The 23,225-nt window shown below is 35.4% G+C and overlaps 1 protein-coding gene across 2 annotated transcripts; it reads left to right on the top strand.

The window, feature by feature from the left end:
- Positions 1–14: 14 nt before the first annotated feature.
- LOC144969229 (protein farnesyltransferase subunit beta-like) lies at positions 15–23,166 on the top strand. Of its 2 annotated transcripts, XR_013644740.1 has the most exons (14): positions 15–269; positions 2,261–2,328; positions 4,090–4,165; positions 4,555–4,646; positions 4,919–4,968; positions 6,652–6,754; positions 8,614–8,697; positions 9,697–9,783; positions 10,894–11,023; positions 11,441–11,573; positions 12,202–12,316; positions 18,090–18,204; positions 19,731–22,446; positions 22,663–23,166. XR_013644740.1 is itself a non-coding variant. In XM_078908342.1 (13 exons), the coding sequence occupies exons 1-13, from the start codon at positions 168–170 to the stop codon at positions 19,845–19,847; spliced, it is 1,272 nt and encodes a 423-aa protein (XP_078764468.1). In that variant the 5' UTR covers positions 59–167; the 3' UTR covers positions 19,848–23,166. The 2 variants fall into 2 exon arrangements, 1 of the variants encoding a protein (XP_078764468.1); XM_078908342.1 differs by having other exon boundaries at positions 59–269; positions 19,731–23,166.
- Positions 23,167–23,225: the final 59 nt, after the last annotated feature.

Below are 23,225 nucleotides of genomic sequence, written 5' to 3'. Positions count from 1 at the left end.
CGTTAATATTCTTCAATCTGAAAAATAAGTTTTGTCATGTAAAAGAATCTTAAAATTTGATAGAGAAGCGCGTGAAACGAAAGAAAATAATACATGATTAATGGGTGTCTGCTGTGAATTTACCTGGTACTGTCGAACATCTTGTTGGAAAGCTAAGATTTAAAATTATGAATGACGTAGAAGTAAGACCAATACGATGCGTCTCAGATAGTTTTTGGAACCTTCAATATGATAATGAGGGTAACGAAACACACACTTCAACTGAACAGGTAAAAGAATTGAGTTTGAATTGCAGTCGGGGAAAATATGCAAAAATAAATTGGGCTCATTCTCATACCCAGGTGAACAGTCGGGTGTAAGAACTCCTTGACTCGTAATGAACTCAGACATAGATCTAACATATTAATTAAAGAAAAATCTTAACCGCTCTGGATCGAAGCCGTGACCTATAGTTTGAATTCCCACCAACTGTGCCTGACTGTTAAAAATTAAAAACACATTATTGATGTTTATTATTTTATTTCAATTTGGCTGCCTGTACACACGTTACTACTACGGTAATTAGAATTACGTGCACACAGAATGGGGCATTTGCTACGCACGGTATCGCGACCAAGGCTGTCAGATGGCCATCATTGGCCCCACATAAAATTTGGAACAAGATACCCATATACTTCACCCAATTTGGTGAAAGAAAGGGGGAGCAGGAAAATTCTAACATATTTTGAAATTGAACTTGGATCATTTACACGTAGTCTAATGCTCTAGCAGTTGAGTTAAGTTGAGGCCCAACACACAATGCCATTTAAAATTAAACTTTAGCAAGATAATTCAAATTATGCAATATAAAAATCAAATTAACTGATCATTGAAAAAATAGAAAAAAAATATAATTAACAATAAAACTGCAGCGAAATATTACGTTTCAATAACAAGGCTAAAGAAGTAATATCATTATTACCTGACCTACCGCGGAAAAATAATCGTTACAAAATAATGAAAACTGAAGATTAAATGAAACTTACCTCATTTCGTAGTAAAACTTGTGCCTTGTGAATCACATCAAAAAATTTTGAAATTTATAGGAACGTTTTTTTATAATCCTGAGGTAATTACAAGTAATTTTATTTAAATGTTATAGAAAAATGGGTGAATTTGAATCACGGCTTGTGGAATAAGTACTGGAGGTATTGAAATAAAAGTTGGACTGATGGAAAGAGGAGGTCTGCGAGAATTCTTTGTATTTCGGGTGTAATTGCATCGTCACGAAGATCGTGAGGTTAATTGCTACGGAAATCATCCATTCGTATCACCCAATGCACGTCAAATCTACGTTCTGGGAATTGATTGGCTGACCACTGTTGACCCCGGTTACCTGTCGGGTGAGGTTACGTCGGCGCTCGGAACAGCGGGAAACTAAGCGGTCAGATTTATAGTGAAGTTTAGACGCCATGTTGTAGAAATCCCAGAAGGGAAGGTCCTACATGAATTGCATATGAACACTGGGTTTAGATGTTATTATTAGCTTCTCCGCTTAATCGCACATTCCGCTTAATCGACACACTAAGCAGAACTCCAGAGGGTGTGCGATTAAACAGAGTCAACTGTATATCTTGACTTGTATCGTTTTAACAGTAAATATACTCTTCAAAACCACTAATTTTGCAGTAAATACGCTTCAAACATTCATTTAAATAGTCAAGGTATCTTGTAAGTGAGAAACCGTTGCCAGTTATTTTAAGTAGTAAACAACTGAAAAGAAAAATGATGAAGACATGGGATGAATTCGTCAACTTGGCACTCAACCTACCATGGATAATTTCGTCCACATCATGGTTAAAGAATTTCCCACAATTAGACTGTATGAACATGTATATAAAGCATTTCCATGTATTATCGTACTCAATGAAATGCAAAGCAATAGTCTAACTGGCAATGTTATCTTCTTTTATCAGTAATTTCCTTTTAAGCATCATTCAAATCCTGAGGAAAGTAACATTTGTTGTGGACATGCCAGCTCCTTCGTCCCTCAACACTTATTTCCAAGAAATGAAACTATTCCTTGAAATCAAGACTGGCAGCTCAGCATGCCAAAATTGTTTTTCATGCAGAGCGGGTGAGATAAAACTTAGCTGGATCATGCTCATAGTGCTCATCATTTAACCTAGAGAGCAGTGGTCAGGAATATATTTAGGGCCTTTGTTTACATTTGAAGAAAAAGGAAGATCATTTTTTAATTAATGTCATTTTTTATTTTCAGAAACAAGTCGAAGACAGCATTCAGAAATGTTACAAGAGCTTCAAGAGTTCCCTTAATGTTTATTCAGAGTGAGTGAGGCTAAGTTATGAACTTAATTTTTAATGTTTTCAAACATTTGTTGTGTTAGTATTTATTGTTGAAGCCCATTGTTTTTCAAACTTTTTCATGTGAATAAAATGTTATCTCATACATACTTTTATTTCTCCTCTTACATTTTAACTGAAACTCGATCTCTGGTGTTGATAGATACTTAGTCATTAATATTTATTTATGGAATTTGTTGTCCATGTTTAAGTCATGAAGATGTGCTTCATATTCATATGTAAAAAAAAAATTAATCATACTTTTTTCAATCATAAAATACAGAGTTTTTTCTTTATCATGGCCAATTTCACTCAATACAATTTGTTTTCGAATAGAAAGTTTTAAAAGACTTACACTGTCCACAATTGCCTCAAGGGAGGAAGTCATTGTATGTTTGTCTTTGTATACAATAATATGATCAGTATTGAGTTATGTGCATACCCTTCGATTCAAGCAAACAGTTTCCATCTTTATTGCTTACAAAATGGATTGATTGATTGATTTTTAAAAGTTAACAACTCTGACTGGAGTGACAAAAAAATATGCCCTTGCGTAGGCATTTAATAAACAAATATAGATAGATATTCCATCAAAGAAACATCTGATGTCCACATGAATCACCCATATTGTCCAAAGTGAGCAAAATAGGGGTTAATAATCTTCCCCAAGGAAAAAAATGCCTGAAGCAGGGCTCGAACCCAGATCCTTCCAAGTCACAGTGCATTGCCTAATACCATTCGGCCACTGCGCCTTGTGTGTAACATAAACTGCTTATTGCCTATTAGAATCAATGTATCTTTGACACAAAAAAACAAATATATATCGCAATTATTGACCGTTGTGAAAAAATGTAAATTTACAAAAAAATGCTTTTTTTCATATACATTTTCATTTCTGAATAACTTAAAGTACATAACTTTATATTTAGAAATATCTTGAGTATATTAGGGTCGAGTTCGTAGCACTCTTATAGTCTTATACAATACTCATCATCAATTCCACCCACAACTTGTTGGACTTGACTGTTGTTACTTTTAGGCTTTCAAAGCAATCAATAGTTGATTGGTTTAGGGCTTCAAGAAGTCTGGAGACGTAAAAATGTACGGAGAGAGACTAGTGGATGAAATTGCTGCCTTGTGGTCTTTAGTCAAAAGAAAGTGTCTGGAATGAAAATAGTGTTGGACTTGTCTAAGATGAGTATCTTATTGGCATCATTCCAAAAAATGGTCTGGATCAAAAGAGTTACAGGTGTGGCAGCAGCATAAACTGCCAAACCTGAGACTTACATACGAATCATCTAGATAACATGAACTGCCAAACCGTGAGATTTCAATATGAATCATCTAGATAACATGAACTGCCAAACTTTGAGACTTACATACGAATCATCTAGATAACATAAACTGCCAAACCTTGAGACTTACATACGAATCATCTAGATAACATGAACTGCCAAACCTTGAGACTTACATACAAATCATCTAGATAACATGAAAAGAAAGGCTAAATATTGATAAAAGAATAAGATTGAATAGTTAAAAGTAATTAATTTCTTCTTCATCTGCATGATTACTTATTATTCACACTTATGCCTGGCGTGTTACATACACTGTCTTGTCAACTATGACTTGTTCCTATTTTTTTTAAATTGTATTTTAACCATGTTTTATGTTATTATGTTGATATCGTTGTGGTAACTTATTATTAAGGATCTTATGGAAATGATTTTGACCTCTCTTCACCAGTGTTCCACTCCTTGAACGAGAATCCCATAAATCTTTTCTTCGTAAAGGTCTTAAGCACTTATCTAGTTCCTATGAGGTTTGTGGTATTTTTGAGTCATTGCAATGATTTTGATATTCATTTTTTATCAAATATATGATTTATTTATATTATGTTTTCAGTTTGTTTTGTTTTTGTTTTAAATTCAGATCTTCTTTATTAATAAGAAGATGCGTTTGAATAGAAGTTAGATAGAAAGGCCATATATGGTTTAATCCTTATACTTAAAATTATTTTTCTTAATAGCTTAGAATGTAATTTATGAAGCTAAATGTCGTTCTTTAAATCTATCAATATAAATCTTACACACATATCATTGTTTTATGAGAGTACAGTATACGTGACTGTGAGATATATCACTGGACACCCATTGAGCCTCTTGACTTTTATTTGAAATTATATTGTTGCTTAATACTTGATCAATACAGTGTCTCGATGCCAGTCGACCTTGGATATGTTACTGGATCCTTCACAGCTTGGAACTTTTGGAAGCAACCATCTCAGAAGAGGAAGCACTCAGGTACACTTGATCATGTGTTTTTGATTGCCCCAACCGTTTTTCAGTCAAAGAATTCATTTATGATTGTTTGATGAGCACTCACGGGTTTGTTTGTTTTGTTTTTTTTGTTTTTCGTTTGTTTTTCTCAAGATTTTTATCTTTTTGAGGGCGTGGACAGAGAGGGGGTTGTTGTTTGATTTTTTTATTTTATTTAATTCAAATATTCATGGGAAAGTAATATTCACATGTAAGTTTTAAGCACAATTTGGTGTATTCTTTTTTTCATTTTTCAGTGTTGCTGACTTTCTGTCTCGATGTCAAGACCCAGAAGGTGGTTTTGCCGGTGAGTTTCAAATAACAGTATGATGTTTTGTAGTTTGAGTGTAAATTTATAGGGTTTTTTTTTTGTTTTTTTTGATTCAGTCATTCGGTTTGAATAATGTGTTAGCAAATTATAGTTCGTGCTTTTTCATCTGAATGCCTAAATGATTTTTTAAAATAGGATCTTACTCTTATCACATTCAACTCCACGCTTCTTGTTGGAGGAATGGTAGTTTATGTTGCATTTAAACTTAGTGAAAGACCTCTGTAATGTGCTATGGTATTAGCATTATTTATTTTATTTATTGAATTTTGAGACATGATATTTTTGAGTGTGACTTTTACTAAGAGTAATTATTATTTATTTATTATTATTGTTGTAGTTGTTATTATTATTATTACTATTATTATTATTATTAGTATTATTATTATTATTATTATTATTATTATTATTATTATTATTATTATTATTATTATTATTATTGTTGTAGTTGTCACTTCCATCATAATCATTATTGTTGTTGTTGTTGTCATGTTATTGAAATCTTAAATGAATGTATGAATAAACTTTATTCATCCATGAGAAAATAGGGTTTACAAACATGAATTACAAGAAAGAATAAATAAGCGTAATAAAAATGTATAACCCTTTTTTAATTTTTTTTCTTGTAATTCATGTTTACATAATTTTATAAAGCAATATAGTTCATTTTTTAAAAATAAAAATAATAATACAAGTGCATTTATGATATTAATAAATAAAAATATAATATATTATGTAGAACTGTATATTAAATGTAGATTAAATAAAAATTAAATTTTGTGCAAATCAACGACACTTTTTTACTAACAATGGAAAACGATGTAATCATTTTTAAATGAAAATGGCGGGTGTTGAAAGACAACAGGTCACAGTTTTGAATTAAAAAGGCTGATGGTGGTGGGAAGAACAGACAGTTGATGTCTCTCACTCTTTGTGCACAGAGATATCATCTCGCAACTTCTCAGTTATATTTTTATATGCTTTGACAAGGAATGCATCATTGCTTATCTTTGTGATATTACGAAGGCAACATTTCGCGAACAAGGTGTCAAAGCAATGGAATTGGTTGCTTTGGATGCCCTTCTAATGATTCCATTGTCATTCGCAGAAATCTTGCCTCCTCAGACAATTAGTGCAGCTATGTGGTCTTGTGGTATGACACTCGCTTTCGAATCGGAAGGTCCTGGGTTCAAGCCTCGCGCTTGGCGCATAGTTGAGTCCTTGGAAAAGGCTCTTTACTCACTTTCTCTCACTGTACTCTGGTGTAAAATGAGTACCTGGCCGTTAACAGCGTTGTCTTTGTCCGAAAAATTGTAATATCGCCTAACAGGCGGCATGTCCCATCCTACATGTTAAATATTGCTGTTGACCAGGGACCCCTTGTAAAGCACTTTGAGTACATTTAGTGGATATTGCATTATATAAAGCTCAATTTTTTTATTTAAAAAAATTTTTTTTTTTAATAAGCTAGATGTCAACCCTTTTTGTGACAGTAAAATTTATTAATTGCAGGTGGTCCGGGTCAGCTTGCCCATCTTGCCCCAACGTATGCAGCTGTGAATGCCTTATGTATTCTTCTCAATTTTTTTATTTAAAAAAATATTTTTTTTTAATAAGCTAGATGTCAACCCTTTTTGTGACAGTAAAATTTATTAATTGCAGGTGGTCCGGGTCAGCTTGCCCATCTTGCCCCAACGTATGCAGCTGTGAATGCCTTATGTATTCTTGGCAATGTCACAGAGAAGGCACTGGATGTGATAAATAGGTAACTGCTGATGAGTAATAAGATTAATTAAGGGGAATATTTGGGTGTTTTTTGTTTTTTTGTTTTTTTGTAATTTTTTTTTTTAATGCAGGGGAGGGGGATGGGGGGTTGTGTATTCTCTTTGTTTATTTTTAATGTTGTCTTTCTGTTCTTTTGAATTTATTTTTTTTAATGAATTCTTTCTTATCTGTGCGTGTGAGTGTGGGTGTGCATGTACTTTTATGCTTTTGTGGTTGTGTGTATAAGTATGATAAGGATAATATATTTTCATCCTTTCAGAAATACATAATAAACGTACAATAAAAATTTGCAACCAGAACAAAAAACGGTATATGTGAGCAGTAGTAAATATAAATGTGTATAATATTAAGAATCAAAATGAAATAACTGTGTTTTCAAGATGGTGGGGAAAAAAGGGTGTGGTGAAACCAGTGAATATAACGACGTGGTACGTGGACCAGTACTTGTGATCTTGTCCCAGTTTTTGACTGTAATTGACTATTGTGGGGAATCCTGTTGTTCGCAGTGATTTCCTCTTTGTCGATATAAGCGAGGGTTTGCAGCTTGATATCAGTGATGTGGACCATTCTCTTTTACTGGCCTATAAATTTGCCGGCATTTCCGGCAATTTTGTTCCACCGGAAGGCTCTTTTTGACCTAAGTATATTTTTTCATTTTGTTTCACAGCCTATTGAATTGGTAAAATTCTAAGAAAGTATTCCGGGAAATGGGGATCTTTGCTCACGTTATATTGAAAAAGTCCCCCTGACCCCCTACCAGGGCAGAGCCCTGGTCCCGGACCCAATTACGTCTCGCGGATTTTCAGACAATTTTTTCAGAGGGGCAGATGCAGGCCTGGTTTTAATAGGGGTAGACATCTCGATTCTTGACTCACATCCCCTGTTAGTGACAGCCAATCGGGTATATGGTCGAACCTTGGTGTGCTTAGGGTCCAACCGTTCATCATAGTTATCATGGAAATGTGAACAATAGAATTTACCTCTATCCCTAGTCAGTGTCATCAATTGCCATCGTCAAGCTCATGGTCATAGGTCAACTGACCAATGGTGTGACAGGTAATGAGCATCAAGGCTGTCACCACCAAATAACAAATGGTTTGTTTGTTCAATGAGACGAATGGGTAGACAATGCATTCTTATTCCATTGCTTATTTATGCAACCATTATGAGTGGCATATTCATTAATTGTTTTGTGCAGATTTTCTCTCATTATTAAATGTAGATTAAGGTGTCATTTGTTTTTTATTAAGACTTGAAATGTCACTCAATTTCATGGCAGCCTCTTAATTGGGACACTGCTTAATTGGAACTATTCGTTGGGAACAGAGCCGTCCCAAAAAACTGGCTTGGACTGTAGGCTACTTTTAAGTTGTATAATAGATGGAGAAAAATAATAATTTGGCAGATGTTAAAATTGTCCTCTATTTCTAGTTAGATTTTCATGTACATCAAATGATGCTGCATGATGATATTAGTTCTTTATTTTGAAAATATGAAAGTGAAATTTTTGGGTGTGAGATGAAAATTTTAAAAAATGGATATGAAACCCCTCTCTGTTTTATTTTTTTTTAAATGAACGTGGCAAGGGCCAGTGAGTTTATGTCATAGTTGATTAAGGTTTGAGCTCAATAGACATTTCCAAGTTGTCAAGTGCGAAGAGCGTAAGTAAAATATTTTTTTCTGAAGGAAAGCAGAACAGACTGCTGATGGTAGATTTCATTTGTTAGATTTTTTGACTATCCTACGTTTAACGATTTGAAACATAGTCCATCCAACTTTGCTTATCGTGACCTTTTCAAAATTAATATAAATTGAAACACCATTTTTTTTTTATTTTAGGGAAACATTGTTCAAGTTTCTAATGAGACTGAAGACTAAAGATGGTGCTTTTTTGATGCATGAAGGGGGAGAAGAAGATATAAGGTTTGTATTATGTACATGGAATAATATTTCTAAAATTTGAATAATATTGTATATTGTTTTAGTTATTTGGATAATTTTCTTGCATTCTTTGTTGTTTTTTTTTGTGTTTTTTTTTTTTTGTGGGGGGGGGGGGTCTTTTGGCTCAAAACAGTCTATAAAATGTAAATATTAGATAAATAAAAGGCAAAGTTTTGTTAAAATTACATATATTAATTTATATATTAGCGAGGGTCAGATGGTTACTCTTTAATATGAGCATGAATTTTTACTGCATGTAAGTTATCTATATTGTTTTAAGTATGTATGAAACTTGGACATCTTCAAATGAAGAACGTCAAAACACTTCAACACTCTCTAATATCAACCCTCATAGTTGATTCTGCTGTGAGTAACTCACAGATTCAAATTTTATTGAAATCTTGAAATCACAGACCATTTAAAAAAGAATTCCACCTTAAATAATTGAAATAATCCCTCAAGCAGCCAACTAATGTCAACAGGAGACATCCTTGTAATCCATAAATAGTGATTGAATTTTCTTGTCTGTGAATTACGTTTGAAAATACCAAAGGCAGCACTCAAATCTAGGCCTATCAGATCATTGAACAAATAAGAGTTTTAAAAAATACAAGATGGAGATGCATAGTTTTAACCTTGTAATAAATTTCATTATATTTTTTAAGCTGTCATAATTTGTATTCTTTCAATATGTTTTACACTCCTACATCTTCAGGCAGCATAATATTTATGGCCACCCAAATTAATATCATATAATGGGTGTCTCTTCGTCTTTCCGCTTTTTTTAAAATTGTAATCATTAATAAATTTAAATGTCTTGTTACTTTTTTTATCACCTCTTAAGTATTCAGCTATTGGCATGTTACTAATTTATCTCAATTGAATTGAATAAATATTTAAGGAATATTTGGAATCTGTTAAGTCAATTTACTTTTATGGTTGATTGTTCACTTTTTAATCACTATTATCTGACATTTTCAGAGGAGTTTACTGTGCTCTTAGCAGTGCAAGACTGACAAACATCATGAACAAGGAACTTGTTGAAGGGGCGGAAGACTTTGTTGCTAGGTATTGTTGCCCTGTCAGATTTTTATCACTTGACAACTGCAAAGTTCATATATTTGTGTACCTTCTAACTTACAACAATCAACATATAATTTGATTTTAAACTCAGTAACTTACCAAATATTAATGATTATTATGCATTGAAGTTTTAGCTTTGGTTATACATTACGTTCATGAAATCTGAATTAAACTGATAGTTTAAGTATAAGATAAAAAAGGCTTTCACGTTTTTCAACCCTTGTTTCTTCTATTTCAACAACAAAAATTTTCCGAAAATTATCATGTTGAATATGTATATCTGGGTTTAAGTGGTCAAAATTTAAGAAGTGTTATTGGGATGTGCACCTGTTTTCTAATGGTTGGGTACTTGCTTTCCAACTTAGATTAGCTGAATTCGATTCTGTATACAGAATTTTTTTTTCCCTACCAGTCTATTCACCCAACAGTAAAGAGGTTACTGGGTCTCCTTAGATCAAGAAAAATATGGAGGCCATGTTAGCATGATGGTCACAATCAACTCGGGGTTGTGGATAACTCATACGGTAGAGTCTCTATCCCTCCGGCCAAGCAGAGTTGTCGTAGCAGTAAGGTCGCGGGTTCGAGCCCTCATTGTCGCTGTGAAGATTTTATTCTCTGTTGTCTTCTGGCACTTTCCTACTCACTTCATTTCTTGTTATTATCAACATAAGTGCCTGCTCCACTCACTTTTCTGAATAAAAAAATGTTATGGGCTATCATGTTCAAATTTTGTTTTACGTTTTGATTATAGACTTACTTTCTATATTGCTGAGCTTTCCAGAGATACTGAAATCACTTTTTCTTTCAATGCATGCTTTATTTTTTTACCCTTTAGTGAAATACAGTTATTTTATAAAAGAGGCACGTAAGAGAACTTTATATACACACTACTAACTTTGGAAATTAAACTGTGAGTACAGCATTTCATTTAACATAAATTCGCTTTGTTTATTTTGTGGTATTTTTTGGTTTGGGGTTTTTTCAGGGTTTTGTTTTTAGGTGTGTTTTTTTTTTGGTATTTTGGAGTGTGGGGAATTCTGTTTGTTTTATTGTTGTTTTGTTTTGTTTTTAATATGCTATGTCTTTCAAACACAGATGTCAGACCTACGAGGGTGGATTTGCAGGTTATCCCGGCATGGAAGCTCATGGAGGGTATTCGTTCTGCGGCATTGCTGCATTGACGCTCCTTGGTCACACAGAGAGATGTGACTTAAAATCTCTCTTGGTAAGTATTGTAGCAAGTCAAATTGCAGAACTCGGGCACTTTCATCAAACTGAAATTGTTCCAAGATGTGTCAAAGCACCAAAACAAAAACCATTCACATGGTAAGGCAAAACATTATTGTTAGGCTTTTTGCAATTTAATGAAATTTTTAATAGGACTGATTAGGTAGGTCTTAAGAGTTGTCCTCCATTGAAATCTATAACATTTTCTGTAATATTGTGCTCTATTGTTAAATGCACATGCCCCGTTATATATATATATATTTTATCTTAACCCAAAACTCTTCAGCATTTTCATTTTGTGCTTTGTAGAAATTTTGCTTTCCTTCATGGAATTTTTAACATGATAAATTTTTTAGTTGCCAATTTTTCATCTCAAAATTCATTCCATACATTTCTGCAATGCTTTTTATTGTAGAGGTGGACAGCCAACAGGCAGACAAAGTTTGAAGGTGGATTCCAAGGACGCACAAATAAACTGGTTGATGGATGCTACTCATTTTGGCAAGGGGGAGTATTTCCCATAATGCACATGATTATGTGCACTGAGGGTGAGTAAACTATAGAAAGGTTTTTAGAGAGCGTGTGCTATGACATTTCATATAAATAAATGTGGAAATTATGAATTTTGGGTTGAAACATTTTTTGTTTTGTTTTTTCTAATTTTTCTCAAAAAGATTGTCTTCTCAAATCTTAGGCATTGAGAGATTTTGTTAAAACATGATTCTCGAGGCTCCTTCTAGGAATCAACATTTGGAATTAAATGACGTCATCATTTCTTGTTGATATTCAAGGCCTAGAAAGAAAGAAGAAAAAAATTTGGTGGTAAAGCTTACTTACTGTGGTCCAAGTCACGTTTTCTTAGAAACATGAGAATGTATGACATATTGAAACAGTTCATATTTTTCTGTATTTTGTATATCCTGCCTACATCTTTTGAATGATTTTGACATGATATTGAAAGTTTTACTAAAATCTTAATCTCCTCTTCCTTCAGTCGAATAAAGAAAGGGCTCCTCCTCCTCCTCCTGTCTCTTCTCTTTCTCTTCTTAATCATAGTTTTTGTCATCACCATTAAAATACACTGACTTAGACTGAGTTAATCTGTAGATGTAATACATCCAAAAGGATAAGGAAAAAGAAATATACAAACTGTTATATGATTTTGTTATTATGTAGATGATGACCCCAACCTCAGCGCCAACAGGTGGCTTTTTGATCAAGAAGCTTTACAAGAATATATACTTATTTGTTGTCAACATGTCTTTGGTGGACTTATAGATAAGCCTGGAAAGTAAGTGCATATATGTATCCTTTAACTTTAAGAGATGATTTATTATGCCTATCAATTGCCATCAATGTCGGGTATATAAATAATAATGTGAAGTTGAATGTAAGCTTCAAATTAATTACAAAAACAGATCAAATGAACGTTTCGGGTTTCCCCTTTATCAACAAAACAGGATGAATGAAACACCACAGATGAATGAGATGATGTGGTAGTGGCGTAGTTAACTTTTTATTATAGTAGGCCAAAAGGGTAATATATTATACCATCTGTTATTGAATGTAACAACATGTCTAAACTTTGCCCGTGCCCTCCCCCCCCCCCCCCCCCCCCCTGTCATATAATTCCTATACCTGAAAAATGTAAGCATTCACGATAATAATTAGATATACCAAATTAGTGTATGGAAGATGTTATTGTTATTGTCCCGTACGAAAGCGAAACTAGGATCCGTTCCCGGTTCCCAAAATAGACAGCCTATGTAAAAGTCAAAGAATAAAGTATCATTGTGAAATCGAACTACATCTTGTTCAAATTTGTTAAACATGTAAAATAAAGAACATGACATGGTGTCAGGCAAGTTTATAAGTCCTTTTACACTGTTATTTATTGATATTGCGTAGGAAAATCGCTGAAAATCGAATCTCAATCTGAACAGAAAATCAAGTCTCAGTCAGTACAGAAACTCAAGGTTATCGTAACAGTCAGGTCAGAAAATCAAGTTCAATCATTCGAAGCACAATGGATGCACTTAAACCGCCATCCATGGATTTTGAAAGCGGCAATATCGCAGAAAACTGGCGATCTTGGAGCCAACATATGAAACTCCTTCTAACGGGTCCGTTAGCCGAAAAGAAAGATGAGCAAAAATCGAGCTACTTTCTACTTTACATTGGACAAGCAGGACGTGATATTTATAATACCTGGTCATTGGCAACAGACACTCCAGTACAGACGCTGTTTGACAAATTCAGTGAATACTGCCAACCTAAAAAGAACACAATCATGGCCAGATATCGTTTCAACTCCCGCCTCCAAAAAGAGAATGAGACAATAGACCAGTTTGTCACCGAATTACGACTGATCGCAAAGGAATGTGATTATGGCGAAATAAAAAACTCCCTCATCCGAGATAGAATCATATTCGGGACGAAAAACGACAAAATACGTGAACGGTTGCTCCAAGATGAGGACATTCAACTGGACAAAGCGTTAGACATAGCACGATCAATTGAGGCAACAGGTCATCAGTTATCTAGCATTCAAAACGCGCCGCAAGTCAATCATGTTGATATAAATACCTTCAGAAAAGACTCAGGACACCGTCCTGTCGGACACCGAAAAGGTACCAAAGCACCCACTCACCAAACCAAACCAAACTTCTCTCACTGCCTCAACTGTGGTGGCACGGCTCACCATCCGACGAAATGCCCTGCTCGAAACAAAACATGCAACTACTGCAAAAAACCGAACCATTTTGCCAAAGTCTGCAGGAAGCTAAAATACAACCAAACAAAATCAAAATCCGTACACGAAGTTCGTGAGCAGTCCGACTCTGGTGAAGAAGTAATGTTCGATTGCATCGAATTCCAGACAACAGACTCAACTAAAAAGAAGAGGGATGAAGCATTCGCATATATACAAATCGACTTGCCACAATACAAGACAACAAAAACTACACTCAAAGTCAAGGTAGACACAGGCGCTCAAGGAAATGCACTGCCCTTGAGACTTTTCAAACAAATGTTCCCCGACGACATCGACAAAGATGGGAAACCAACCTCACTCACTCCATCTCACAAAATATTGACTGGCTATGGTGGCCATAAGATCAGACAGTTTGGAACATGCCAAATTGAATGTCAGTACAACAAAATAAAGCATTCAGCAACATTCTATGTCACAGAAGACGAAGGAGCAGCAATAATGGGGTTACCATCAGCAGAGAAATTGAATCTTGTTACTCTAAACTGCCAGATACAGGAAAATAAAACTGACTCCAAAGAAAATCTGATCCAGAACTTTCCAGAAACTTTCAATGGTATTGGCAAATTCGAGGGGAAATATAAGATACACGTCGATCCAAATGTCCCTCCGGTGATACATGCTCAAAGAAAAGTACCCATCACGCTAAAAGACAAAATAAAGAAGGAATTGGATGAAATGTGCGAAAATGAAATAATTACCAAAGTACGTGAAGGTGAACCAACAAAATGGGTCAACAGCCTTGTATACCGGGAGAAAAGCAACGGCAGGTTGAGATTATGCCTGGACCCAAAGGACCTCAATAAAGCGATAAGAAGAGAACATTATGTCACCCCAACACTCGAAGAGATCCTACCGAAACTGTCCGGGGCAAAATATTTCTCGATTCTCGACGCAAAATGCGGATATTGGAATATTGAACTCGAAGAAGAATCCAGCTACCTCACCACCTTTAACACTCCTTTCGGCAGATATCGTTTCTTACGATGTCCTTTCGGTTTAAAGATGAGTCAGGATATCTTCCAAATGAAAATCGACCAGACGTTCGAAGGCTGCCCCGGAGTCGTCGGAATTTCAGATGACATCGTTGTTTGCGGGAAGACAGAAACAGAACATGATGACAACCTGAAGGGAATGATAAACAAATGCCAAGAAACCGGTCTCAAATTGAACCCCGAAAAATGCAAAATCAAACAGAAAGAGATTAAATTCTACGGAATAATATGCACCGAAGACGGGGTAAAACCAGATCCAGACAAGGTGTCAGCACTGCAAAACATGGCACCTCCGACAAACACTCAGGAGCTGCAATCATTCCTTGGACTCACAACATACATGAGTACCTTCATCAAAGGAGCTAGTGACCTCACCGCACCCCTCAGGGATCTTATAAAAAAGGGGCACAACTTTGATTGGAATGCCAGCCACGATGACGCTTTCAGGAAAATCAAAGAAACAATCTCAAGTCACACAACACTGGCATATTTCGACAGTAAAAAGCCGATAACATTACAGGTCGACAGCTCACTGAAGGGACTGGGTGCCACACTCCTACAAGATGGCCAGCCAGTCGCCTTCGCCAGCAAAGCATTAACAGACGAAGAGACAAGGTACGCGAACGTAGAGAGAGAGCTACTCGCTGTTGTCTACGGGTGTGAACGGTTTCACACGTACGTATATGGACAACAATTTACTGTTGAAACTGACCATAAGCCACTCACAACGATCCAATTAAAGCACCTGAAAGCAGCACCCCCTAGACTACAACGCATGCTGTTAAGGATACAGCCATATGATCTTAACCTCATCTACATCCCCGGGAAAGACATGCAAATTGCAGATGCTTTATCCAGGCTGTCACCAGAGAAAAATGATCAAATTAAAGACATGGATGTAAAAATCCACGAAGTAATGCCTCAATTCAGCAAAAACATCTTGCAGAGAATCCGGGAGGAGACAGCCAAGGACCATGAGCTGAATGCGCTCAAGGAGATCGTCTTCACGGGATGGCCTGAGAAAATACATGAGACCTCCGTTCTCACGAAACCTTACTGGAATTACCGCGACGAGATCGGTCTGGAAGAGGGGATCCTCATGAAAAATCACAGAGTAATCATACCCACATCCATGAAAAAAGAGATACTCCAGAAACTGCATGAACCACATCTCGGAATTGAGAAGACAAAACTGCGCGCCCGGGACTCAGTCTACTGGAGAAACATCAACCGAGATATCGAAGAGATCACCAAGGCATGCAACACCTGCCAATCCCTCCAACCAGCCCAACAAAAAGAACCACTGGTACAGACTGAAATACCCCCAGGGCCATGGCACACCATAGGAACAGACTTATTCTACCTGAAAGGGGAAGAATACTTACTGGTGTCTGACTACTTCTCCAAATTTCCCTTTGTTAGGAAAATACCCAGAGGCCAAAGCACGAGCCAAAAGGTGGCAACTCTCACAAAGCAGATAATTAGCGAACATGGAATACCAGCCGTCATCCGATCAGACAATGGCCCTCACTTCATCGGCAACGCATACAAAGACCTAATCAACAGCTACAACATCCGACACGAAACAAGCTCCCCACACTACCCACAAAGTAATGGGTTCATCGAGAGTCAAGTAAAGATTGTAAAAAGAACTTTACTGAAAGCTATGGAATCAAACTCAGACCCATATCTGTCAATGATTGCACTACGCAATACCCCTATCGATAATAACACCCCATCGCCCGCACAAACTCTACTCAATCGAACCCTGAGTGATGGTCTTCCATGACGACCAACAAAACCAAACAACTTCAATTCCACAACCAAAGCACTGGAACAAAGGCAACAACAACAAGCTCACTACTACAATAGAGCTGCACGCCCATTAACAGCTCTCGACAACGAACAACCGATTGTTTACCAAGACCAATCCACAAAGAGATGGATACCGGGGAAGATAGTACACAAACATAAACACCCCAGATCATACATTGTCCAATCAAACACTGGACAAAATATTCGTCGAAACAGAAACCAGCTTAGAGACGTTCCATTCTTCAACAAGCCAAAAACGAACGGTAACAAAATGCCTCTCAACGACCCACAAGGCAAACCACATGAGAAACCTCCAAATGCGATGGTCGAGCCCCCATGCTCACCTTCGCGAGAACAGCCAGTGCACGAACGCACGCCTGTTCGTGGAGACAACGTGTCTCCACAGGAACACCCCATTAAACCACATCCATACACTACTAGAAGTGGACGTACTGTTATAAAACCTTCAAAATACACATCATAGGCATGGCCATTGTTAAGGAAAATGAAATAAAATCGACGTCCACACCCAATTTGCAAAAAAAAAAAAACACACTAGGTCCATTAGACACTAGTTAAAGCTGCTAGAGCTATGCATATGTGCAGTAGCTGTACATATTTCATAGATTGTGGTTAGTTAGACAACAAACACAAACCTTTTCGAATGGATTACCTACCAGTTACCAGAAACATTTTTGATTACCGGACTACCAACCAGAAACAATATATGGATTATATACCTAATTTACTGTCGAGAATAATTAAATAGAATAGAGATAAGTCATTAATATTGTTAGCCATACTAAGTCAAATTATTATATTTTTTTTCATTATCGAGAATGAAAATATGGATCAGTATGTGTGCACAGTTATAACTGTATGTTGTTGTTAAGAGCAGCTTAGATTAAAGCCTACTTTGAGTTATAGTAAATGTAAATCTTTATCTTAAAGAAGAGGGATGTCATATAATTCCTATACCTGAAAAATGTAAGCATTCACGATAATAATTAGATATACCAAATTAGTGTATGGAAGATGTTATTGTTATTGTCCCGTACGAAAGCGAAACTAGGATCCGTTCCCGGTTCCCAAAATAGACAGCCTATGTAAAAGTCAAAGAATAAAGTATCATTGTGAAATCGAACTACATCTTGTTCAAATTTGTTAAACATGTAAAATAAAGAACATGACACCCCACCCCACATAAACACACACATTCTTCATATTCTTTTAAACTACTCAGCACGGAAAACATAGAAATCTCAAACAAATAGACTCGGTCTCAACTCGTTTGAGATTTCCGTGCTGTACTGTGATTACAAATTTAGGCAATTGATACGTATGAATGCAATAGTTTGTTTTAAATATTTATATAGTTGTTATTGCTTTGTTGTTTTCTTATGTGGGTTTTACAATATGAAAATGTCAGTTTCCCTTAGTCTGAAATGATGAATTTCTTCAAAATTTTGTTCCCATTATTTCAGACCCAGAGATTACTATCACACTTGTTACTGTTTAAGTGGTTTGACAGTGGCACAGCATGTTTTGGGAGGCAATCTTTCCAAGGAGATTGTTGTTGGGAACCCTGCAAATAAGCTGGTTAGTGACCTGATGTGTGAACATTATCAATGAAAAAAAAAGGGAATTTCATATAACCAGTCAATTTATTTATTATCTCTATGAACCTCGCCACCCTTTCTATCTTTCTTCGTTCTTTTACATGCACTGACTTTTATTGTCTCCTTAAATAATATTAACTCACTCAGCCCTAACACCGACTATATCCGTAAATTTTCCCGGGTTACTTTTACCCCATGCCTTTTTATTACATTTGTTCTGAAACAAATTATAGCCGTAGATAGTATCAAAGCTAATGTTTTTAGTTTTTATATGTTAATGATAGTTGAATAAAACTATCTATGCACATGCTCATTTTAATACTTTTTTTTTTCCAATTTTGAAAAGTATCAAAAATCTCTAGGATTGAGTGAGTTAACACACTAGATCCCATCACTGATTGGTATCTACAAAACCCATTTCCTCATTCACTCCCAATTCATTTAAAATACTTAATCTCTTCAATGAAATCTTTTTGGCATCTGGCTAAAGCTGGCAGAAAAACTAGGTTTAAACAGGGCACAGGGCGTTTCACGTATTGGAGTTTTATTCCTCGGCAATTATAATACATAGTTTCGATGCTCCAAATGGATGACTTAATTCATCTTAGGTTTTGTTGGGTTTGTTTTCGGGGGTTTTTTGTACTAATAAATTTTATTTTTTTTTATATTACAACCTGACCACAAGCAAACTTATCATTATCACATGATTTTGAAATTCATAATGATTCTCTTGGTAATTAACTTTTGTATTTGTCTGTACAAATCCAGAGATTACAATCACATGTGTCACTGTTTCTCCCCACCCTACATATTCACAGGGAATTAAAGTTATAGGGAATTTTCTCATCATCATAATTGCCTTTGTCACCCTGGGTCAGGGTATAGGATAGGCCACAGACAAACAGTTTCCATCCTTCTCTATCCTGAGCTAACTTTTTTATCTCGTTCCATGTCTTATCACTTCTCTGTATATCAGCTTCTTTAAATCTTCTCCGTGTTCCTCGTGGCCTTCCCCTTGATCTTCTGCATTGAGGATTCCAGTCCAATACTTTCTTTGTTATAGTGGAGTCATTCTTTCTAAGGGTCTGTCCAATCCACCTCCATCGTCCTCTTCCAATTTCCTCTCATACTTTTCTCATAAAGCATGATAAATCCCACCATCCGTGCTTAGCTTTACTGCATTTGTAATCCCATTCCCCTCATTTCATCACTGTAGCTAAGTATCAAATTGTACGTCTTTGTGGGTAAACATTATCTACGCTATGTGAATGATATGAGATTAAAAATTGGTATTTTAACCATTCATGTCAAGCCAAGGCCGATGTATACCCTATATGAAATCAACTGTTATTATGATTATTGAGATCATCATACTTGAATTAATTTCAAATTCCAGGCTTTTAAAACATGCAGAAAACAAATGAAAGCTTAAATCATGAAGGTATGAATGGAAAAGAATATCAAGATGAAGGGATGAGTAATACTAATATGTTTTGTAATCAACAGAGAGCAACACAACCGGTTTTCAACCTCAGTATTGACAGTGTAATGATAGCCAGTCAGCATTTTGGTGCCATGCAACATCCTACCTCTTCCAGCAAGATGGACACCTCAAGTTCCTAGCTGCTGACAAAGAGATTTAAGATGAGAGGAGAAAGAAACAAATTTATTTCCATCTTTCTGATGTTCACCTACTTTGGTTTAAGGATTATTTATATTTTGGTTTAAGGATAAAACGGATTTTTTTAGTGCCATTCCACAGAATTATGAAATTGAAATGTTTGTTTAATACATTGCATGGGATTTTATATATATAGTCTATATTTTTTTTTCGTAAAATCTTTTTAAAGTTACCTAATATTGTGATATGTTGATAGTCTAAGTTGAAACAATTAGATATCACTATAAATCTCCAAAGGAAAAAAAATTGGGGCGAGGGGAGTAAACAAAATTATATTTAAAATAAGGCACAATTCTGCCTGTCGTTGCTGCGGTCATTGTATTATAATAGAGCAAGCGAAGGCCAATCAGTTAATCAATCAAGATCTAAATCTGTAATCGTGTCTCTCAATCCTCTGTGTCATCAGCCTCTTATAGAAATCCACTTCTCTCATCCGCCCACCTGACATCCAGATTAAGAATTTTTATGTATGTCTTTCTTCGTCTTCCTCTAGTTCTTACTCCTTTTTATTTTTCCTACTAGAAGTTTTTATATGTCATTCTTTCTGTAAATGTGATGAAAAAATCCCATCATTCTCATTCTGACCACTTTAATAATAATTGACTTCATGCCATACTGAGAGAATACCTTATTCATTTCTTACTTTTATCTTTCCATGATAAATTTAGCATGTTAACTCTCTCGAGTTCATATGCATGGAAAATCTAACAAATTTGTTCCACTTTAATATTAATTGACTTCATGCCATACTGAGAGAATACCTTATTCATTTCTTACTTTTATCTTTCCATGATAAATTTAGCATGTTAATGAAGAACCGTATTTCCGATTCTTTGGTCACAAATATTCCTAATGGAGTCGTTGAAACCAACATTCCTTATGCAATTAAGTCAGTTTCTTGCCGTCTTATCTGGCTGTCCAAAGAAAACAAAAAAAACAGTAGGATTGAGTGGGATGATATGCACAAAATGTCAAGATCACAATTTCAGGACCAGAGTTCTGCAATCAATCAATATCACCTAATCAATCCCTGACAACATGTTACATCTGTTGAAGGGGCAGTTTTCCCTTTCTATCCCTGTCTTAGGATGCGATGAGTTCTTTTTAGTTTTAGCCATACCCGAGTACTTTTCCATTAGGGAGGCATTAGAGGTGTGTGTTTTTTTTTTTGTTTTTTGTAGTTGTTTTTTTTTTTTTTTAATGTGAAATTTCATCAGAGTTTTTTCATGGACTTTTGGTAATTCAGTATGTCTTTGCTTCCATGCCCTTAAAGTGTTTTGATTTTTTTCCTGCATTATACTTGGCCATACCCTGGGAAGGAGTCCTATAATATAACCAAGCAAGCTCGAATGGAACCCGCAGGGTAAGTGGAAACAGGGTTGTCCAAAACAGACTTGGAGGAGAAGCCGTCACCAAGATTTGTGCATCTCCAATCTTACCTGGAGTGAGGCAAAGGTCTGTGCCAAGGACAGAAGAAGATGGAAGTGTGCTGTTGAGGCTCTATGCTTCGCCAGGAGCCAAGAGGCTAAGTCAAGTAAAGCCATACTTTTAAAAAATGTAATGCCATCAATTATTGAAACAGTTACTTAAGATGTCTTTTCAGCCAGTTTACTTAAAGATCATTTCACATTTTCGCTCTATCTTGCTTTGCAATATTTTTCATGTCTTTTTAAAACATCATAACTTAATCGGCTCTGATCTAGTACAAGTATAAATTATATAGGTCAAAAATCTTTATATTCTGGAAATTAGAATAGTGAAAAATCACAGTCAAAATCACGTAAGTTTTGTGGCGAATGTACAAGAGACTTTTTCCCAACTTACGCAAATGAATCCTCAACTTATCTCTATAAAACATCAATTTAAGACTAGAGGACTAAAATTCATTTTCCCTCATGGAAAACATTATCTTTTGGAATCGTTTGTTCCCTAATTTGAATCATACCCTTTAGTCTTACCTTTTCTTTGGTGCTTTTAACTGCAGATGTGCAACTTTTCCACTATCATCTTGATATGATATAAGTCCAGATTTATGTAGGCTTTTACAGCCTTTTATCTGCTCTTGTGCATTCGTGAAAGTATATAATTCAAGTCTCTCAAAACTGGGCATGCCACATAATGGAAGGAGGTGTCTGAATTTAACTTTACAAACAGTATTTTTCTGTTTCACAATGAGCATCAAGACGGCACTTGAATGCCTGCAATGAAGGGGCGTCGACAACTGTTGCAGGCAGGCGGTTCCATTTGTCGACTACCCTAACTGAGAAAAAGTTCTGCCTAAGGTTTAGAGAACACCTTTCTTTGGAGAGTTTGAATCTGTGTCCTCTGGTGGTGCTGGTGGAATCAAGATTTAGATCTTCCTATTTACTGGGGTTGAAATGACCTACCTACGAGTGTCACAAGGGCCATATAAACCCCAACCACAAAGCAAGCAGCAACAGCTTACTGGACAATTTATTGATATGCTGACATAATCTTTTTTTTAACATTATAAATAAGGCCATTATACGATAGCATTTTACACTGTATAGTTATTATACGGTAGAATCATTGCCAATAGAAGTTAATCATGTCTGACATGGCAGTTTTTTAAAGAAAATAAATCCCAAATTTTGCAAGATAAAAACAGCAAAATTTGCAAAACTTTGTAATTAATTATCCTAAAAACTCGTAATTAGTTCATGAAAGAGAAAGGTATTTGTTTGTTTTTAAGGGTTTCACGGCATTTGCAGTGCCAGTAAAAAGGAAGAAAACGAGATAGTAAAAAATAATCTACTCTTGATTAATTATCTTTCACATTATACACGAGCTATCAAATTAAAAGAAAAAAAATCTTTTTTTTTCTCCAAAATCTCGAAAATTTGTAAAATTGCAGAATTTGTGTCCGCAATGCAAATCAGCGATATTTTGCGGCTGCAGTCATGTGTGTAAGGAAGTGTTTGCCACATTAAGCCTCTCAATAAAAATACAGTGAATGAAATGAGACAGTTGAACAATTGTAAAAATACAAAATCATGAAAGTAGATAGAATGGAGATTTGTGTAATAAGCCATTATAACTAAGTTGCCTCATTTCTAAGTTTTTTAAAATTATTATCTGTTGATCAACGATTTTGTTATCGAGCATTTCATTTTTATTTCTATGTCAATTATGTGTCATAGCTGTTGCTTTTGATAATCAAATACTGATGTTCATTCACATTATCATTTGCTTAACATGATTCAACCATGAAAATATTAAATGATTCATTTTTTTAAAGAATTACCTGTATTGTTTTTTTCTTTATTTGGACAGATTTTTAAAAATTATGTATGGGCATT

Source organism: Berghia stephanieae, chromosome 1, assembly GCF_034508935.2.
Source record: "Berghia stephanieae isolate SIO BIC M18660-M18661 chromosome 1, UCSD_Bste_1.3, whole genome shotgun sequence".
NCBI classification, from domain to species: domain Eukaryota; kingdom Metazoa; phylum Mollusca; class Gastropoda; order Nudibranchia; family Aeolidiidae; genus Berghia; species Berghia stephanieae.
This window is presented reverse-complemented; position numbering and strand designations above follow the sequence as displayed.